General features: G+C 37.5%; 2 protein-coding genes across 2 annotated transcripts; both read left to right on the top strand.

Moving 5' to 3' along the window:
- Positions 1-5,878: 5,878 nt before the first annotated feature.
- On the top strand, positions 5,879-12,571 carry LOC308687587 (uncharacterized protein). Its single transcript, XM_081360217.1, has 6 exons — positions 5,879-5,970; positions 6,388-6,526; positions 7,548-8,455; positions 9,248-9,671; positions 9,781-11,943; positions 12,021-12,571. Exons 2-6 carry the CDS (start codon positions 6,424-6,426, stop codon positions 12,338-12,340), a joined length of 3,918 nt encoding a protein of 1,305 aa, XP_081216343.1. The 5' UTR covers positions 5,879-5,970; positions 6,388-6,423; the 3' UTR covers positions 12,341-12,571.
- A 560-nt stretch (positions 12,572-13,131) lies between these two features.
- On the top strand, positions 13,132-15,907 carry timm10 (translocase of inner mitochondrial membrane 10 homolog (yeast)). The gene is made up of 2 exons (XM_081360266.1): positions 13,132-13,425; positions 15,274-15,907. Exons 1-2 carry the CDS (start codon positions 13,355-13,357, stop codon positions 15,467-15,469), a joined length of 267 nt encoding a protein of 88 aa, XP_081216392.1. The 5' UTR covers positions 13,132-13,354; the 3' UTR covers positions 15,470-15,907.
- Positions 15,908-17,200: the final 1,293 nt, after the last annotated feature.

The raw sequence follows: 17,200 nt of genomic DNA, 5'->3' as shown, positions 1-17,200 counted from the left end.
GACAGTGAATTTTTGTGTGATTCACAGAGCGTTTTTGTACTTTAACACATTTAACACATAATACATTCATTTAAAATTCTTCATTTGAGAATGTAATGATCAATTTGATAAATCCATTTTAGCACCTTTAGCAGACTCAACCATATTTCCCAGTAAGCAGCAACTCTATTGAGACATATTATGGAATTGATTCAACTTTTTTTCTCTTCTTTTTGATAAAAGTATTCTAGTCAAATTACAAATTAGTGGAGACAGTGAGAACTTAAAAAAAATCATAAACTGCTAGTTATCAGCTTAAAAATAATACTGGAAACAACTAGGCCCTTCATTGTCAACAACAATATTTGAACCCCTGAAACTCCTATTTTCTGTCAAATAAATTTCAGATTACAGAATTTTTAAGAGCTAAATGTTTTTTAAGGTTCCCACCATTTTTAACCGATGAATTTACATGAGCTTCCAGTCGTTCATGATTTATTGGATGTGGATTAAAGATGAGGATTTTTATATATATATATATATATTTTACTAAATCTCACCTGGTAAAAAAAAAAATATATATATATATATAATAAACCTAATAATATAATATATTAATATAATAATAAACATTATAAGAATGCACATGGAGTTTTAAGATTTTAATTTGTGACTTTTCCAAGTCTAGAAATCAAACACAAATTAGGCTACCTCACATATCCAGGTTTTCCAAGACTGCGGGAAGGACCTTTTTTCTCTCAAAGATATACAGGTTTTGAGCAGATGAACTAAAAATAGGAAATATGTTAGTTTTTAGTAGTTAAGCTTATATTAATGCTTGTTTTGTCTTATTTCAAATCATTGTAAGTAACCTTGAGGCCCCTAGTGGCCACTGGCTCCCTGGTTAAAGCTGCAGTCCGTAACTTTTTTTGTGTTCAAAATGTATATAATGAGCGAGTACCGTGTTCTTGTCTTATCCTGAATCACTACGGTACACCTATAAGAGCTGTGTCCAGAATCAGGGGCTGCATCCTTTGAAGGCCGCGTCCTTGGAAGTGCGCGGCTGACTTGCCCTTTGAAGGACGTACCGAGGCTGCGTTCCAGTCCAAAATTGTTATGCCTTTCACTCGCCAACTTCCCTCCGTCTCGTTCACTCGGGTGTACGTCATTGCTTATGTTGCATGAGTGCCCACTACTGGCGGAACCTTTGCAATAGGCTGAATTGGAACGTGCTAAGCCCTTGATCACTTAGAATCCACTATGGCAGGGATGGGCAACTTCGGTCCTGGAGGGCCACTGTCCTACAGAGCTTAGCTTCAACCCTAATCAAACACATCTGAACAAGCTAATCAAGGTCCTCAGGATTACTAGAAAATTACAGGCAGGTGATTTTTTCAGGGTTGGAGCTAAACTCTGTAGGACAGTGGCCCTCCAGGACCGAAGTTGCCCATCCCTGCACTATGGGGTTGATTTATTATTTAGTTTTTTCCCTTACGAAATTGTTTAATGCAGCATTCTATACGTATAGGTGCGTTTGAGTTGTTTAATTTTCATTTGAAATAAGTAATATATCATAGAGTTGTTTGTGGTGGGGTAAATTAAACACAATATGCGTTGACGCCACAATCGCGGTATATTGAGCTGCCTGAAGTGTACATATGAAGTAGACTCGCTCCCTCGGTCAAAATCGAGGGAGCGAAGGTCTGTATAAACTTCCCTCGTCCACTTCACAAAGTGGAACGCACTTCAAAATGGCGGCAGGGATTCCCTCGAGGGGAAGTACTTAGGGAAGTTTGCAAGTGCGTGTCTAAAAGTGGACTAGAACGCAGCCTTTGAAGGAGCCTTAGTAGGTCCTTAGAATTGGGACAGCCTTCGAATTGGGACAGCCTTCGTCGTGCCGCTGTGACGCAATCGGCCTTCAAATGCAGCCTTCGGAGGATGCAGCCCCTGAATTGGGACACAGCTCATAAGTGTTTATATTCTGACTATTTTAGATCATTCGAGTCGTCCCGCTGCGGAGTAACCTAGTACCTGCGTGACTCGTCATTGCAAACCTGTCAACATTTGGGTACCAAAATACGGGTTTCAGTTCAATCACATGCGGTTTCATGTCATACATTACACATCCCATCGCCAAATCATAGAAACATTCAGTTATCAACTGGAACAGGTTTTCACAGGAACTGAATATTACATCCAAATATTATTAAGTAATCAGCATATTGTTGTGTAACTTCACCTACTGGAACAGTATTTACAATTTTCACAGGAACTGAATATTACAAAACAACTATTGCAAAAGAACGATTTACAAAACAACGATTTCGAAATGTCAAATGTATTCCCAGGAATGAGCGATATGCTTTCCGCTTTTAAAGTTTTATTAAAGGGGTGGTTGATTATGATTCCACTTTGTTAATTTAGTTAGTGTGTAATGTTGCTGTTTGAGCATAAACAGCATCTGCAAAGTTACAACGCTCAAAGTTCAAAGCAAAGGGAGATATTTGCTTTGAAAGAAATCACTTTTTAAGGACTACAACAAACGGCTGGTAGGGACTACACGACATTCCTCCAAGGTTAGTGACATCACCAACCCTAGAATTTACATAAACCCCGCCCCCGGAACACGATTTATAGATTATAAAGACAGAATATGCTAATCAATGACTAGAAGATAATTACACATAAGCTACATAAATTCATCAACTAACCATTCAGAAACGTCCTGTTGCGTCTACGTCACTTCTTCTTGAGTCTCTCCATCATTGTCTGACTCCGGTTTGAACATAAAAGGCTAAAAGTTTTTGAAATGTTCAGTGCATGTCTGTGTGAGTGTAAGCTTGTTGTAGCTCAACCCTCTGTGCCGGGAGCAGCAGCTCATTTGCATTTAAAGGAACATACACAAAACGGTGTGTTTTTGCTCACCCTCAAAAATGTACCATTTTAACATGCTATAAAAAAAATATCTGTGGGGTATTTTGAGCTAAAACAAGTAAGATATGGCGACATTGTGACCACCTCACTTCATCTGCAAACCACAATTACAAGCAACAAAAACCGATTGGTCACAGACACAACTCACATTCTCTTGCGTGTAACTGTAGTTTTTAAGTGTGCTGTTGGTATTTATTATGGATTTGTGTGTACGATTGTAACATGATTCTTCTCTGCCAGTGTGAACTTCTTAAACATATTATTTAGACTTCAAAATTAATCACATTACAATAGCCAATTGTACAGTGCATATATTTAAAAATGTTAAAAATCGGCTTTGAACACAGTCATGCATTTTAACACTTTCTGAAAGAAATGCTCAAATAATCAAGTCAATTTCATTACAGGGACTGGGGGGCTCTGGGGTTTAATGCTGCGGGTTCAGAAAACCCATCAAAATGTTTATTTATGCTTGAATATATGTCTCATAGCATATGCAAGGCCTCTTAAACAAGGCTTTTGGACTATGAGGAAACTTCTGTTACTGTTGGGCCCTATGTGAATACAAAGGCCCCAAAACCTCTAATATAAATATTGTCCCATGGTTTTATTTATTTTAACCACTCTTTGAGCTTCTTTCTTTATGTGAAAGGTATTGGAAACATAACTATTTTCTATAAGTTGAAGACTACATTTTAAAACATTGCCTAAATTCTAAATGATCCAACAAAATGGGTCTAGAGACAGAGCAATTGAGTATGTTTTAGCGCGTTTATGATTTAAAAATTAAAAATTGTGATCCTAAATTCTAATTAATCCAACGAAATGGCCCTAGGGAGAGCAATGGAATATGTTTTAGTGCGCTTATGATTTAAAATAAAAAAAAGTTGTGATCCGAGCCACTCTGAAAACACTGGATTTTGAGCTGATAATGTGAGCAAAGTCTGCACTTCATACATGTTTAATTTAATACAGCATTTTGCAATTTGATAAGGACACTATAATTGCGATTTCCTTGGAGATAATTGGCCCCAGGGCCTTTGCAAGTCATAACCACATCATCACGTGTGTCCTTTAATAAAACTTTATTAATATTCAAAAATTGTTTGTTAAAAATTATGAAAGGAAACGTTTTTTTTTCAACGGTTAAGTTTGGTTCAACTTTGCAATTATTTTTGTATTTATTTTTTTGAAGGGGCAAGTGAAAGAGTACTTGCCCGAATGCCCGGCCTGACAAAAAACTTAAAAATAACTAGGGAAGCATCGTAATACGAGAATGATTCTGGTTGTATTAACTACATTCAGTGTAAAGAGCGACTGATAATGGATGTTATGTTGTAACTTTAGGCCTAATTCTGGTAACAAGCTCGCGCTGCCTGTCTCTTTGCGAGAGAGACTTTCTTTCGTGGAGAAATCTAAACAAATGAGCGCAACAGCACACAATAATCTCACAGAAGAAACATCCTGAGGTAAAATTCTAAATGTTGAGTTAAAATTATTTTATTTTATTTTTAATTAAAAAAAATAACGTATGACATAACACGACCGAGGGAGCTGTTTTACTGAATATCAGCAGCCTATTTAATTTTCAGAAATGTTTATGATCATAAACAAGTAGCCTATATATTAAGTTACTTACATTTTAGACACATTATTAACTGTTTTGGTTAAATTTCACCGACGAAAATAGTTCCAAAGGAAAACAACAATCAGCGCGGACGGTGTTTTGTTACTGAATTATTATGATTCAGCGTTTTGAACGAATCGTTTGAACGAATGACTCAGTTATTAAGACGGCCACTTGCCGCCACCTACAGGCGGTTTAGTTTCATGTTTAAAAGTATTTTTGAATTTTGTCTTGTATACTTAAACATTTATTTAAATCTCATAACACTAGGCTATTAATTGCAAACGGGAGGGGGGCGGGAGATGGGTGTGATGTGAAACACGGTAGACTCCCGGGGAAAACGGGAGTGTTGACAGTTAACAGGTGCATTTAGAGAAGTAGCTCCGGCTACAGTGTTACAAGACTGCAGCTTTAAGAGCCACAGAACTTTAAAACGCCAAATAATTTTTTACAGTGTAAACATTAGGCTACACTTTCTCAAGAGATTCCCTGCATAATTTACATTATTTTGTGCCTAAATTTACCGGCACTGATTTTATTCTTTCCGTGCCTTCAAAGGAATTTTCTAAACAAATGTAATAAAATAACAATAAATTGTGTTGTCAAACTGAATGCAACAGTTTCTGCACGGGATATAATGGGGTAAGTTGTTAAAATATCCCCTCACCCCTCAAGGCAGTCAGTTCCCTTCAGAGATACATTCATATATTTAATTCATACTTTAATTGATATAATTTCCCTCAGCACTCGGTAGTAAAATCTCACTTAACGACATGTTTTCACAAAAAAAGGAAACAATGATGCGTGCTGCACTTGCTAACACGGCAGTTTACCGTGATATTTGTCAAATCCTGGTAAACAAATATGGTTTTAATTATGATTAAAATATTAAACCATATTATAATACAAATAGTAGAGGATTGTATAGTAGTTTTTCGCCAGACCGGTATACCCATAGATATCATATAAAGGCTTTATATGATATCTATGGGTATACCATAGGCTACTTGTAAGTAACCCTCAAGTAGAGTGAGCTTCGTGGCCCCTCTTTAGCGAGCCCTAGTGGGGGTTGGGAAGCACTGCAGTGGCACACAAAAAACATCAGCGAGTCACACCAAGGAGAGAACCAATGCGGAAGAATTATTATGAATGTGTATAAACTTGTTTACACAATTAAGCAGTGAATGATTCAACAATAAAATCGTAGTGAATGACTCAACATACTCGTTTAAGATGATCTCACATGGCGCTGGCGTAACGATGTAGGCTCACAAATCAGTGAGTGGATCTTTTTAGTGAATCGATTCAAAATATTCGAATCACTGAGATCAAAATCTCACCCCTGAAGCTACTGAGTGGCTAGAGCGAGAGTCGGTTGACATGAGATTGTTATGCAGCGGCTCACGTGTCCACATATCACCTGTGTTTGCGTATGTAAAATTATTTGTTTAATATCGGTATGTTAGCAAGTATTGGTGAAGCACGCGTACTTAGCGCATGAAAACGCGGCGGAAATAGCGATAACAGGATCAGTTGACAGTTTGGGACCTTCGAGATCGAGAGTATGGCTGAACTGATACATGTATTTGCAATTTGATACAATGTTTTGAATTTAGTATAAAATTTCCAGATCAGTGCTCAAACTTGCAAACACAGTCTCTTTGTCTTCTCTCTATGTTTACAGGCCTATCAAAGCAATGTAAAAGCCTCTACTTGTCCAAATGTTATTTTAGTCTACAGCTGTTGGATCTGAATTGATAACACAAAATAAGTAAATGTATATCTCGCAAAATTGAAGAAAGTGGAATTTTTCTGGATCACAAACATCCTTTCCTTTTGTTTTGAAGTTTCTAAATGTATTTTAGACTGAAGTTGATGCCAGCATGTGGAAGTATCAGCATCCTGACTTTGCATTATTCCTACTTGGTGAACTTCAGAAGCAGCAGCAGGGAAGCATCTTCTGTGACACTCTTCTACAGACTGAGGGTAAGAGCACAGATCACAAACACTGGGTCTGTGTCACTGGGAAAAGCTGTCAACTTTTCTTGCATATATTGAGAGTAATTGTTGACAGAGAGACCATAGAAATGAATGTCATAAATGAATCCTACGTGTCGTAAAATGTTCGTCTTTACACAAAAGCAGTTTTATCAGCACATCATTGACTTTGATTCAAATGCAACAATAATAAAATTAGCTCCAATAATATTTAACTTGATTTGATTTGAGTTTTTATTTTTTGGCAGTTGATTTGCCTGCTGGGCCATTTTTTTGTCATTTTCAAATTTAATATGTTATTGTTAGTTATAGACTTCTGTTATATTGTGGTTATTTAAAAAAAAATTGTACTAAGCTTTTAGATTTATAAATTTAGCAGACACTTTTATCTAGGGCTGTCAAACGATTAATCGCGATTAATCGCATCCAAAATAAAAGTTTTTTACATAATATGTGTGTGTGTACGGTGTATAATTATTTTCTATATATAAATACACACACATGCATATATATTTAAGAAAAATGTGTTATTTATATATAAAATATTTATTTATAATATAAATTATATATAATATAAATATATATACACAGTATATACATGCAAATATTTCTTAAATATATACATGCATGTGTGTGTATTTATATATAGAAAATAATTATACACCGTACACACACATATATTATGTAAAAACAAACTTTTATTTTGGATGCGATTAATCGTTTGACAGCCCTACTTTTATCCAAAGCGACTTATTGAGGAATACAGCAAGCGATTCATCTTAGAGGCAATGAATTCGAGAATCGCTGGTACAAGCTAACAAATTGTGAGATTTTTTTCAGCAGGGTGCAGTTAAGGGCTCACTGAAAAGATGATTTTTCAGCTGATTCTTTGAAAATGGTCAGGGATTCAGCTGTCCGGGTAGGATTGGGAAGATTATTCCACAAGCAAGGAACCGTGGAACGAAAACAAGCTTTTTCTATTATCTAAAAATACTTTTCAATTCTTCAGGTGTCTGTGTTCCTGCTCACAGCTGTGTGTTAGCTGCTCTAAGCCCCATCTTCTCAAGAATCCTTTCCACTTCCCCTGCTCCACATGCGGGGCAGAACAGGCTTCTGAGCCTTGAGGATGTAGGATCTCATGCCTTACTGAAGCTAGTTGGGTTTCTGTACTCAGGGGAAATGGAGATCGAGAGTCGGAGCGAACATGAGGAAGTAATGGCTGCTGCCCACAGACTTGGACTTAGAAACCTTTTTGGAAAAAAGAGAGTGTGGGTAGACAGAGGAGTTGTGGATGTTGGGAGTTGTTGGAAAGAGACTGGTGTACGGACAGAAGACGGCGTGAAGAGCCAGGAAAGTGAAATCGTGTCTGAACCTTTGAAGATACAGAGCAGTGCTGCCTCAGTGACTTCAGTGCAACCTTGTGGCTTGTTGGGGCCTGATTTGCCACCATCGCAGTTTTTGGAAGAAGTTAGTCCAACTAGAGGTTTAAATTTGATCAGTAATGCCACTGTTCCTTCCATCGCTGTCATGACAGAAGCATCGATATCAGACCATCATAAAACAAAGGCTAAGAAAAGGTGGAAAATGGCAAAGAGAGAAAGCCAATTGAAAAAATTAACTCGTCAACAAAACCAGATAAAGCTTCTTAATGTTGAAGGGACCAAATCAAACCAAATTGGAGCGGTGGAAAAAAGTAGGAATGTTTCAGGCAAAGACTTCCAAAAGCTTTTAGAGGCAGATAACGGACAAAAAAACACTTCTACTGAACAGAAAGAGGCCAAACTGGACCAGCTTAAAGTAAAGATAAAACTGAGCAGAAGGAGTGGAGCTTGCTGGGAGAGTAACCTCCTCGTTTCCGTCCAGGGTGAGAGTGAGAAGAAGCCAGAAGAAGCGAAAGAGTGTGGACCTCGAACTCAGGTAAGGATTTATATTCAAAATCTGTGTGCTATATTTGTTGCCACACACACACAAACTCACACACAAGCACACACGCACACACACACACACACACAGAGAGAGACACACACAATTGTTAAAACAGTTGTGGAGAAACCAGGATAAAAGAAATTCAGAATTCTTTGATAAATTGAAAGTTCAAAAGAGTTTTTACTCTCACCGTTGCTCAATTTAAATGCATCCTTGCTGAAAAAAGTATCAATTTCATACATTTCATCATACAAACTATATACTGTATATATTTATGAAAGAAATAAATAAAATTGATCAAAAGTGACAGTAAGGACTCTTACATTACTATTCACCACGACAATACAATTTCCACAAAAATATCAAGCACCACACCTGTTTTCAGTATTGATTATAATAATAAGAAATGTTCATTGAGCACTAAATCTGCATATTAGAATGATTTCTGAAGGATCATGGAAATTGTATGTACAATTTTTGTGGAAATTGTATTGACACTGAAGACTGGAGTAATAATGTTGAAAACTCAGGGATAAATTACATTTTTAAATATATTAAAATAGAGAACAATTACTTAAAATTGTAATAATATTTCACAATGTTACAGTTTTCACTCTTATTTTTGCTAAGTAAAAATGCAGCCTTTGTAAGCCTAACTATGCTTTATGTTATATAATATGTTATATAATTATAGAGACCCACTTTTCTACAGCAAAGTTTCCTTTCAATATGTTCTACTATGTTCCTTTCATAATCTTATTTTTACTTTATATCTGACTAAAGAGCTGCCCATCTAGTGTGATTCCTGGTCAAAGTCTTGGAACTCTCACCCCACAGACGCACCTGCCTATTTCACCCTCTAATTCCTCCACGCATGCCTCTTCAGATAAATGTCTTAGTACTCCACATCACATTTCTGTCTCTTCCCCTTTGGACATACCAACATTATCTTCCAGCCCTCCCCAAGCAGACGAATCGGATGAACATATTGCAATGCTCTTGGAGGATATGTTCATGATGGGTTTAAACATCCTTCCGTTGGTGCCATTAGACAGAAATCTGAATGAGCAAGATCAGCTAGGTCCTCTTCAGGAACAAAAAGGTGGGCAAAAGGGTGCTGAGGCCTCTACTCAAGGCCCAGAGATGAGGGAATCTGATGTTAGCAAGACAGCAACACCAGTTGGGTCTTCAGGACAAAGAGATGAAGGTAAAGTCTTTGGTTCATGTTATTTTAGACTATGCATGTGTGCATGCATTATTTTGTGTGTGTTTTTGTTTACTTGTTGTTTACTTACTTTACTAATTGTTTTTTTCAGACCACTTAGACTTTCGCAATCAGTCAAGATCCAATACAGTCGAGCTCCTGACTCAGTCATCTGAACAGGACCACTTGAACCAAGTTCAGAATCTGGCAACTGCGTCAAGAAACTCTACCCCCTCACTTATAGAAGGCTCGAGTTTAATCCCAAAAGCCACAGCTGTCCCAAACTCTGTTGCAACAGGTGAAATGCCTAGCCTTGTTATGACCAGCATACCTGATGATATTCCAGATTTCAAACTACAACAATGCCTTTCCCCCCTTGAATCAGAAAAAGGAGACAGTGATGTTCCATCAAAACAAGAACCATCAGAACCATCACACAGGCAAGACTCTTTAACACAAACCTTTCCCCTGTGGCTTTCTGATTCACCAGCGATATTGGACTTCCCTCTAAGCTCAATGATTGATATTTCCTGCCCACGTCCACAGCATGACCTCAACGCCTGCCAAAATCAATCATGCCCTGACCTTACAGAAAGGCAAGAATTAAAGACTTCCTTTTCGCACAGTAATTTAATCAGTGGGAGTAGCTCAAACATCTTTCAGCCTGGTATGAGCGATGCCAGTGAGCGTCCTAAACGGAGAAAGACGAGAAAACGGAGGATTGCAACTCAAAAGTCAAAAGTGAAAGGGGACACAGAGTGCCAAAACCTAGAAAATGGGGATCAGGTTCAACCGAGGATATCCAAATGTGATGAGCCCCACTGTGGAGACATTAAGCCATCAAATTCTGGCACATATGGAGTCAGTACCCGAATGACCAGTGCAAGCACAAGAATAGCTGCAGCTATGAAGAGAAGACGAGAAATTTCTTCACCTCTCAGTAAGAAAAAGCCTTTGTTAGACGCCGCCAGTAAACAAAATCTCACTGGTGTTGTAAAACGTGGTCGTGGCAGACCACCTAAATCCAAACCACCTCCTGTAGCTCACTTGTGTAACAACTTCACTTCAGGCCAAGATGATCGTGAAGTGGAAAAAACTAAGACAGACAATAAGATTGAACAGGGTAGTAAGCAAGAACCAAATACACAGGAGGAGAAAGACTCAACAGAAATGGAAGAAGCAGATGTTAACTGCAATTTTGCACAGGCAACGCCGAATTCTGACTTAAAATATGCTGGCCAGGCGAAGGGACCAAGTATCCTTGATCAAATTTTCCACCAGGCTCTTTCAAGTGTTGCAAGTCCCGCATGTAATAGTTCCCTGAATTTTAATCAGCAGCTAACATCAAGCCTGCAAGACTCGTCTTTGAGCCTTCAAAAATTCCAAGGAGGGAAAAGTGATGATGTTAATAGTAAATTAGTGATGAATAGCAGTGAACAGATCAAAAAGGGCATTTGTGGGGAGAAAAAAGCAGAGATGTCTATGCTGATAAACGAAAAGAAAGACGTGGAGGTATCTGACAATCATGCAAGGTCACCGTTGTCATGTGGAGACATGCCAGATAATGTGAAATATTCAGGTAAAGACGGAGATATTTCCATGGAGGAGAACTCAAGTAGAACAGCCACTGTTTTACAGAATAGTGATTTCCAAAATGAGATGGGAAAAGACACTCAGGACCATACAACTGAGATTTCTGTCCTGTTAACATCTGAGGAGGACATAATGAAGGACGTCATGACACCTGATGAGGATATGGATGATGCTGATCATGATTTTTCACCCACAAAGACGGACTGTGTTGTTACTACCAATGAACTGACAGTGGTGGAGGGAATAGAAATGAATTTCTGTTTGAATCCTGATATTACACAAGCAGAAGATGTCAAAAATGCTTTAGAAACTACAGTTTCTAATGAGCGGTCATTTGAGATGACGTCAGATAGTGAAAAGAAAGTTCTGGCAGCACATGGTGTTGACACTCAGGATATTGACTGGTTGACCGATTGTTTGGAGAACAATGAAAAAGAGGATTTAGGTTGGAACAAAGATGATCAGATGATCGAAGAAACTGAAGTTCGGAGAGTGCATACATTTGTAGAGGAATATGAGGGACGTTGGGAAACCACCAATGGGTCGGATGATGATGATATTGATGTGGTGGGGTCCCAAAACAGTGTTGAGATGTTGGACGGACAGACCCTTTTGGAGGAAGAGGAATTGAGTCAAGGACACATCGCAAGTGCTGAGACTGCAGATGATCCATCAAAAGGAGGTAAAATTGCGCAATTTACATTTACATTGTTAGTAATAATAATCAATATTCCTGATCCTGCTGTTTTGTCCTCGTAGCTTTTCCTCAAGAAATAAGCACAGATGCTCCTTCTGTCCAAACTGAAGGTTCAAACTTTCACAGCCCCAATGTGTGCAGTGAAGATGTCTCAATGGTGCTGTCCGTTGGGGCCGATTCAGAATCAAAAGATGACTGCCACTTAGATGAAGAAGATATTGAAGTAGATGTTCTAGGGGAGTCTGTAGAAGAGTTTCCATTTGGGCTTTTGGCAGCTGGACAGGTTGTCACTCTGCCTATTGAGGGTCTTCTGGACCAAGAGGACGAGTTGGATACCACTGAAGAAGAGGAGGTAGATGTCACTGGAGAAGAGACAGAATGAAATTTTATGTTTATGTTAAGCATACATCTTTCACAGTTTGAAGTCAATAGCAGATGTTTGAAAGTTCTCAAAACCTAAAGTTGAACATATCCAATGGTGAGAATTCTCTTTTTTGTCAGTGTGATGTTACTAAAGTGAATTGGCATCTTTATTTTTGACTGTCTCATGTAAAGTTACATATAAAATTATGTAAATTAAAATAAATGTCTATATTATATAAGTTCATATCACACGTTTTGATGTGTGCTTAATTTTTGTATAATGTTACCATAATTATTTGGTATGGTTATTTTTGTCTGGCTTTATTTGTGTTACTTATCCTCTGATGTTATCTGACATTTTTTAGAAGAAATAAGAAAGCGTAAAGTATAACACAGAATAAAATCTAACAATTTACATTTCTCAAGGTAAAAGAACCTCAAAATATCAGGTAATTTGAAAATTTGTGATAGTAAATATATATATATATATTATTTTTGTTGTTGTTGTGCTGCTGCTTAGCTATAAAACATTTTATCGGTAAGAAATTGTTTATTGTGAGTGTGAATTCTATAAGAAATATTTTTTAATATATGTGTAATCACAACTGCAAGTCATAGGAATTGGTAAAAAGATGCAAGAGCTCTGGTAATAGCTTCACATTTTACCAATTCCCATGACTTCCAGTTGTAGCAAGTAAAAGAATAAAATACAGTTAAAATAAAGCAATAAAAACAATGTAGTATTTTTCATTACACAAAAAAATACTTCAAAGTAGAGCATAAATTCATTTACAACAGCAATGAATGAGCAACGAAGTAAATGTAGCAGTGGTTTTGAATGGAGAACTTTATTGTCAGCGGAAGTGACAATTACAACGCTGGATGGAAAGGATCCACGTGGGTACTTCCTCCGGTCCGGTCAAGCAGACACACACTGAAGGTTAAGCAAGCTGTCTGAGCTCTTTGTTGAACGGGACCCACGCGCTGTCCGGTGGGTTTTGAGCGAGGGTGAACCGAAAGGTTATTTGCCGAGATGGACCCCATGAAAGCGCAGCAGCTCGCCGCGGAGCTGGAGGTCGAAATGATGGCTGACATGTATAACCGGTATGAAGCTCTGATGGTTTGAATGTGTAACGGCATGCTTTCTGTCAGATTACTGACGGTTTCGATATCTGACCGCAGGAAAAAATATGGACTTGTGTAGTAGACTACGTAACTATTTAATAGTGTTTTGCAGATGTTGTAGTAGCTACAATTAGACTAATGGCTATAGACATGATCATTTCATTATTAGATCTTATTTAGACACCAGGCCTTGTTTAAGAACGCATACTTGAATCGTTTAAAGCACGATCAAACTTAATTCTTGATGCGATAACCCATAATATATGTAACCTGCTGTAGTGTTATTCACTACGCCTGCCTGTACTGCCGTCGTCAAAGTTCTTGTTGTTTTTGCAGTCACAGTGATGATAATATTTCTAGCATGTTATTGTATATATGTTTGGCAACAGTTCTTCTAACCCTAAATGATGGAGTGTGTAGCTTTTCATTTATCAAACAACCATGTAGGAAAACACATCATGGCCATATTCCAAGATGACAATGTCAAGATTCATCAGTCTCAAATTGTGAAAGAATGGTTGGGAGGGAGCTTGAAGAATCATTTTCACACATGAATTGGTACATCTGTGTGCAGACCTTAAATTCATTGAAAGTCTTTGGGTTGTGCTGGAGGAGACTTTACAGAGTGCTGGACTCTTGCATTTTTGGTCAAGATCACAGGGGCATCAAACTCAGCTCCTGGAGAGAGGAGCCTTTTTTTAATGGATATCAATGGAGGAGAGGCTTCACTACGCTGACTAAACAGCTTTTGTGAGGAAGTAGCTTATAATTTAATGAATCGACAGCCTGTTCGCTAATCTTCAACATGTTTTACACTAAACAATACTTTTGTTGGGAGCTATATGTAGATTTTACCTAATTTTTAAGAGAAGGCAGAGTAGATGTCGCGACAGGTTGGACTCCTTTATGACATTACCACCAGCAAATGTGTTGTAGTATTTAATAATAGGCCTTGTGTAATATTGAGTGACATTGTATATTGTTTAAAGAATATAAACAATATTTATGTTTTCTTTCTTTTGCTTTCAGGTTTTACCAATTATAATAAGACTTAAATGACCATGACTTAAATCACTAATGATGCTGACATTAATAAAAAAGAGAAAAATGTAATTATAAAAATTGCATTATATTGTAGTTTAATGAAAAAAAAAATTAAAATGATGTGTTCTGTCTATGGCTTCCAGGTGTCAGCAAATTAATTAGACTTTAATTGTAATGATTTATGTCTACAGTGTATGTCTAATAATAATGCTTTTTAATGAATGAAGGTAAACAAAATATAAAGATTTTAATAGCCTAAATAAAATGGCTTCCAGATTTCAAACAAATGTACAATGTAGAAGCAATGTGTTTTTTTGAAGAGAAAAACATAAACAAACATCTCCTTCCATTTTCAGTTTCCTTCAAACAGTCAGACTCCTACGGAGGCACTAAAGGGACATGGTGATGGGGAAAATACATATATTTGAATGCGTTTGCGTTCTCTCGCGAAAGTTTTGCGTTCCCCAAGAAACTTTGTATTCATTCGCAAAGAACTCGGCACAGTTTCTTGGGGAAAACTGTCTTCCCATCAACATGTCCCTTTAGGGTTTCCGTAGCCCTCATGTGACCCACGGGTATCCCAATCTTACTAAACTTTTAAACAACACAAACTGCCCATTTGATCCAGATCAAAACCAGGATTGGATTTTGTGATCTAAAACAAACACAATTTCTTCTTTTGATCAACCCATTTTCAAGATTTGACCAATCCAATTAGAAAACTTTTGAACAACTGGGCCATGGTCCGTCATCTCATCTCTCCTGTCTTCTTTCCTCATTCAGAATGACCAGCGCGTGTCACAAAAAGTGTGTTCCACCTCATTACAAGGAAGCAGAACTTTCAAAGGGGGAAGCTGTGTGTCTGGACCGCTGTGTTGCCAAGTACTTGGACTTGCATGAGAGACTTGGCCGTAAACTCACTGAGCTTTCCGTTCAGGATGAAGAGGTGATGAGGAAGGCCGCTGCGGGCACTGGATAAGACCCGACATGAACTCCAAGGGTGGGGCTGAAGACCTTGGATGGGGTTTGTGGGCACTTTGGACATCCATTATGGGGAAATCAGGCAGCGTGGACATCAATATAAATATTATAACATGAGCAATATTGAGACAAATATTGATTCAATGTTAGATATGCCAAAAGATTCAGACTTTTGGAAGGAGGTGGGGGATACAGCTTGCCCCCAGGAGTTAGTTTGTTAGCATGAACATTATTAACATCACAGGAATAAAACCTTATGTGGTTGGGGAGATTTTTTTTGAGTGTTGTGAAATTGTGTCCTTGTGAAATCGTAGGTGACTTTTTTTATGTTGACACTGGTCATTGTAATTTCTTACGTTCTATGAGTCATTTTACAAATTGTACCTTTATTGCATAACAAAATTAAAATGTTTACTAATCTGTTTAGCTTCTGACCCTTTATTTATTTAAAATTAGCAAAAGAAAAATATAGTGTGTATATATATATATATATATGTATATGTATATGTGTGTATATATGTATATATATATGTATGTATGTATGTATGTGTATGTACGTTATATATATATATATATGTGTGTGTGTGTAATATATATATATATGTGTGTAATATATATATATATATATGTGTGTGTGTGTGTGTAATATATATATATATATATATATATATATATGTGTGTGTAATATATATATACACACACACACACACACATATATTATTATTATTATTAATTGAGTGTATACTATGTATAAAACATAAATGTGTGTGTGTTTAATTGGGTCAGGGTTGTTACCCGATGGGTGAGATTGTAGGTTTCAAGAGGATTAATTTAGAGTAACACCAACTGTTGGACTGTCAGTATGCTAAAAAGTCTTTTTGTGGAGATGTGTCACTCTATTCATCTTCTTTCACTGTCTAACAGTAGGCCTAATCTTCAGTATTCAATGGGACATTTCCTGTTCATTTTTGGAGCTTGGCAGACACGGGCTGCATCCGAAATCACATACTTCCACTATATACAGTCATGTGAAAAAGAAAGTACACCCTTTTGAATTCTATGGTTTTACATATCAGAACATAATAAAAAATCATCTGGTCTTTAGCAGGTCTTAAATGAAAGTAAATACAACCTCAGAAGAACAACAACACATGACGTATTACACCGTGACATTATTTATTTAACAAAAATAAAGCCCCAAATGGGAAAGCCATGTGTGACAATCTAAGTACACAGTCACACTATAGCTTGTAGAACAACTGATTACAGAAAAGTAATCATTTTCTGTATGAATTTATCAGTCTCTCACGTCATTCTAGAGGAATTTTGGCCCGCTCTTCTTTAAAACGTTACTTCAGTTCACAGTTTGCGGGCATTTGTTTATGCACAGCTCTCTTAAGGTACCGCCACAAAATTTCAGTCGGGTAGAGTACTTTGGGTACTTTGACTGGGCCAGTACAACACCTTGATTCTTTTCGTTTTCAGCCATTCTGGTGTAGATTCCCTGGTGTTCATTGTCCTGTCGCATGACCCAATTTCAGCCAAGCTGTCGGACATATTACCTCACATTTGACTCTAGAATACTACTGGTATACAGAGGAGTTCATGGTCGACTCAATGACTGCAAGATGCCCAGGTCGTGGCTGCAAAACAAGGCAAAAATCATCACCCCTCCACCAGCGTGTTTGATGAGGTGTTGATATGCTGTATTCAGTTTTGGCCAAACATC

This window comes from Scardinius erythrophthalmus (assembly GCF_964197995.2).
Source record: "Scardinius erythrophthalmus genome assembly, chromosome: 3".
Taxonomy (NCBI): domain Eukaryota; kingdom Metazoa; phylum Chordata; class Actinopteri; order Cypriniformes; family Leuciscidae; genus Scardinius; species Scardinius erythrophthalmus.
The sequence above is the reverse complement of the archived record's forward strand: the minus strand, read 5'-3'. Positions and strand labels throughout refer to the sequence as shown.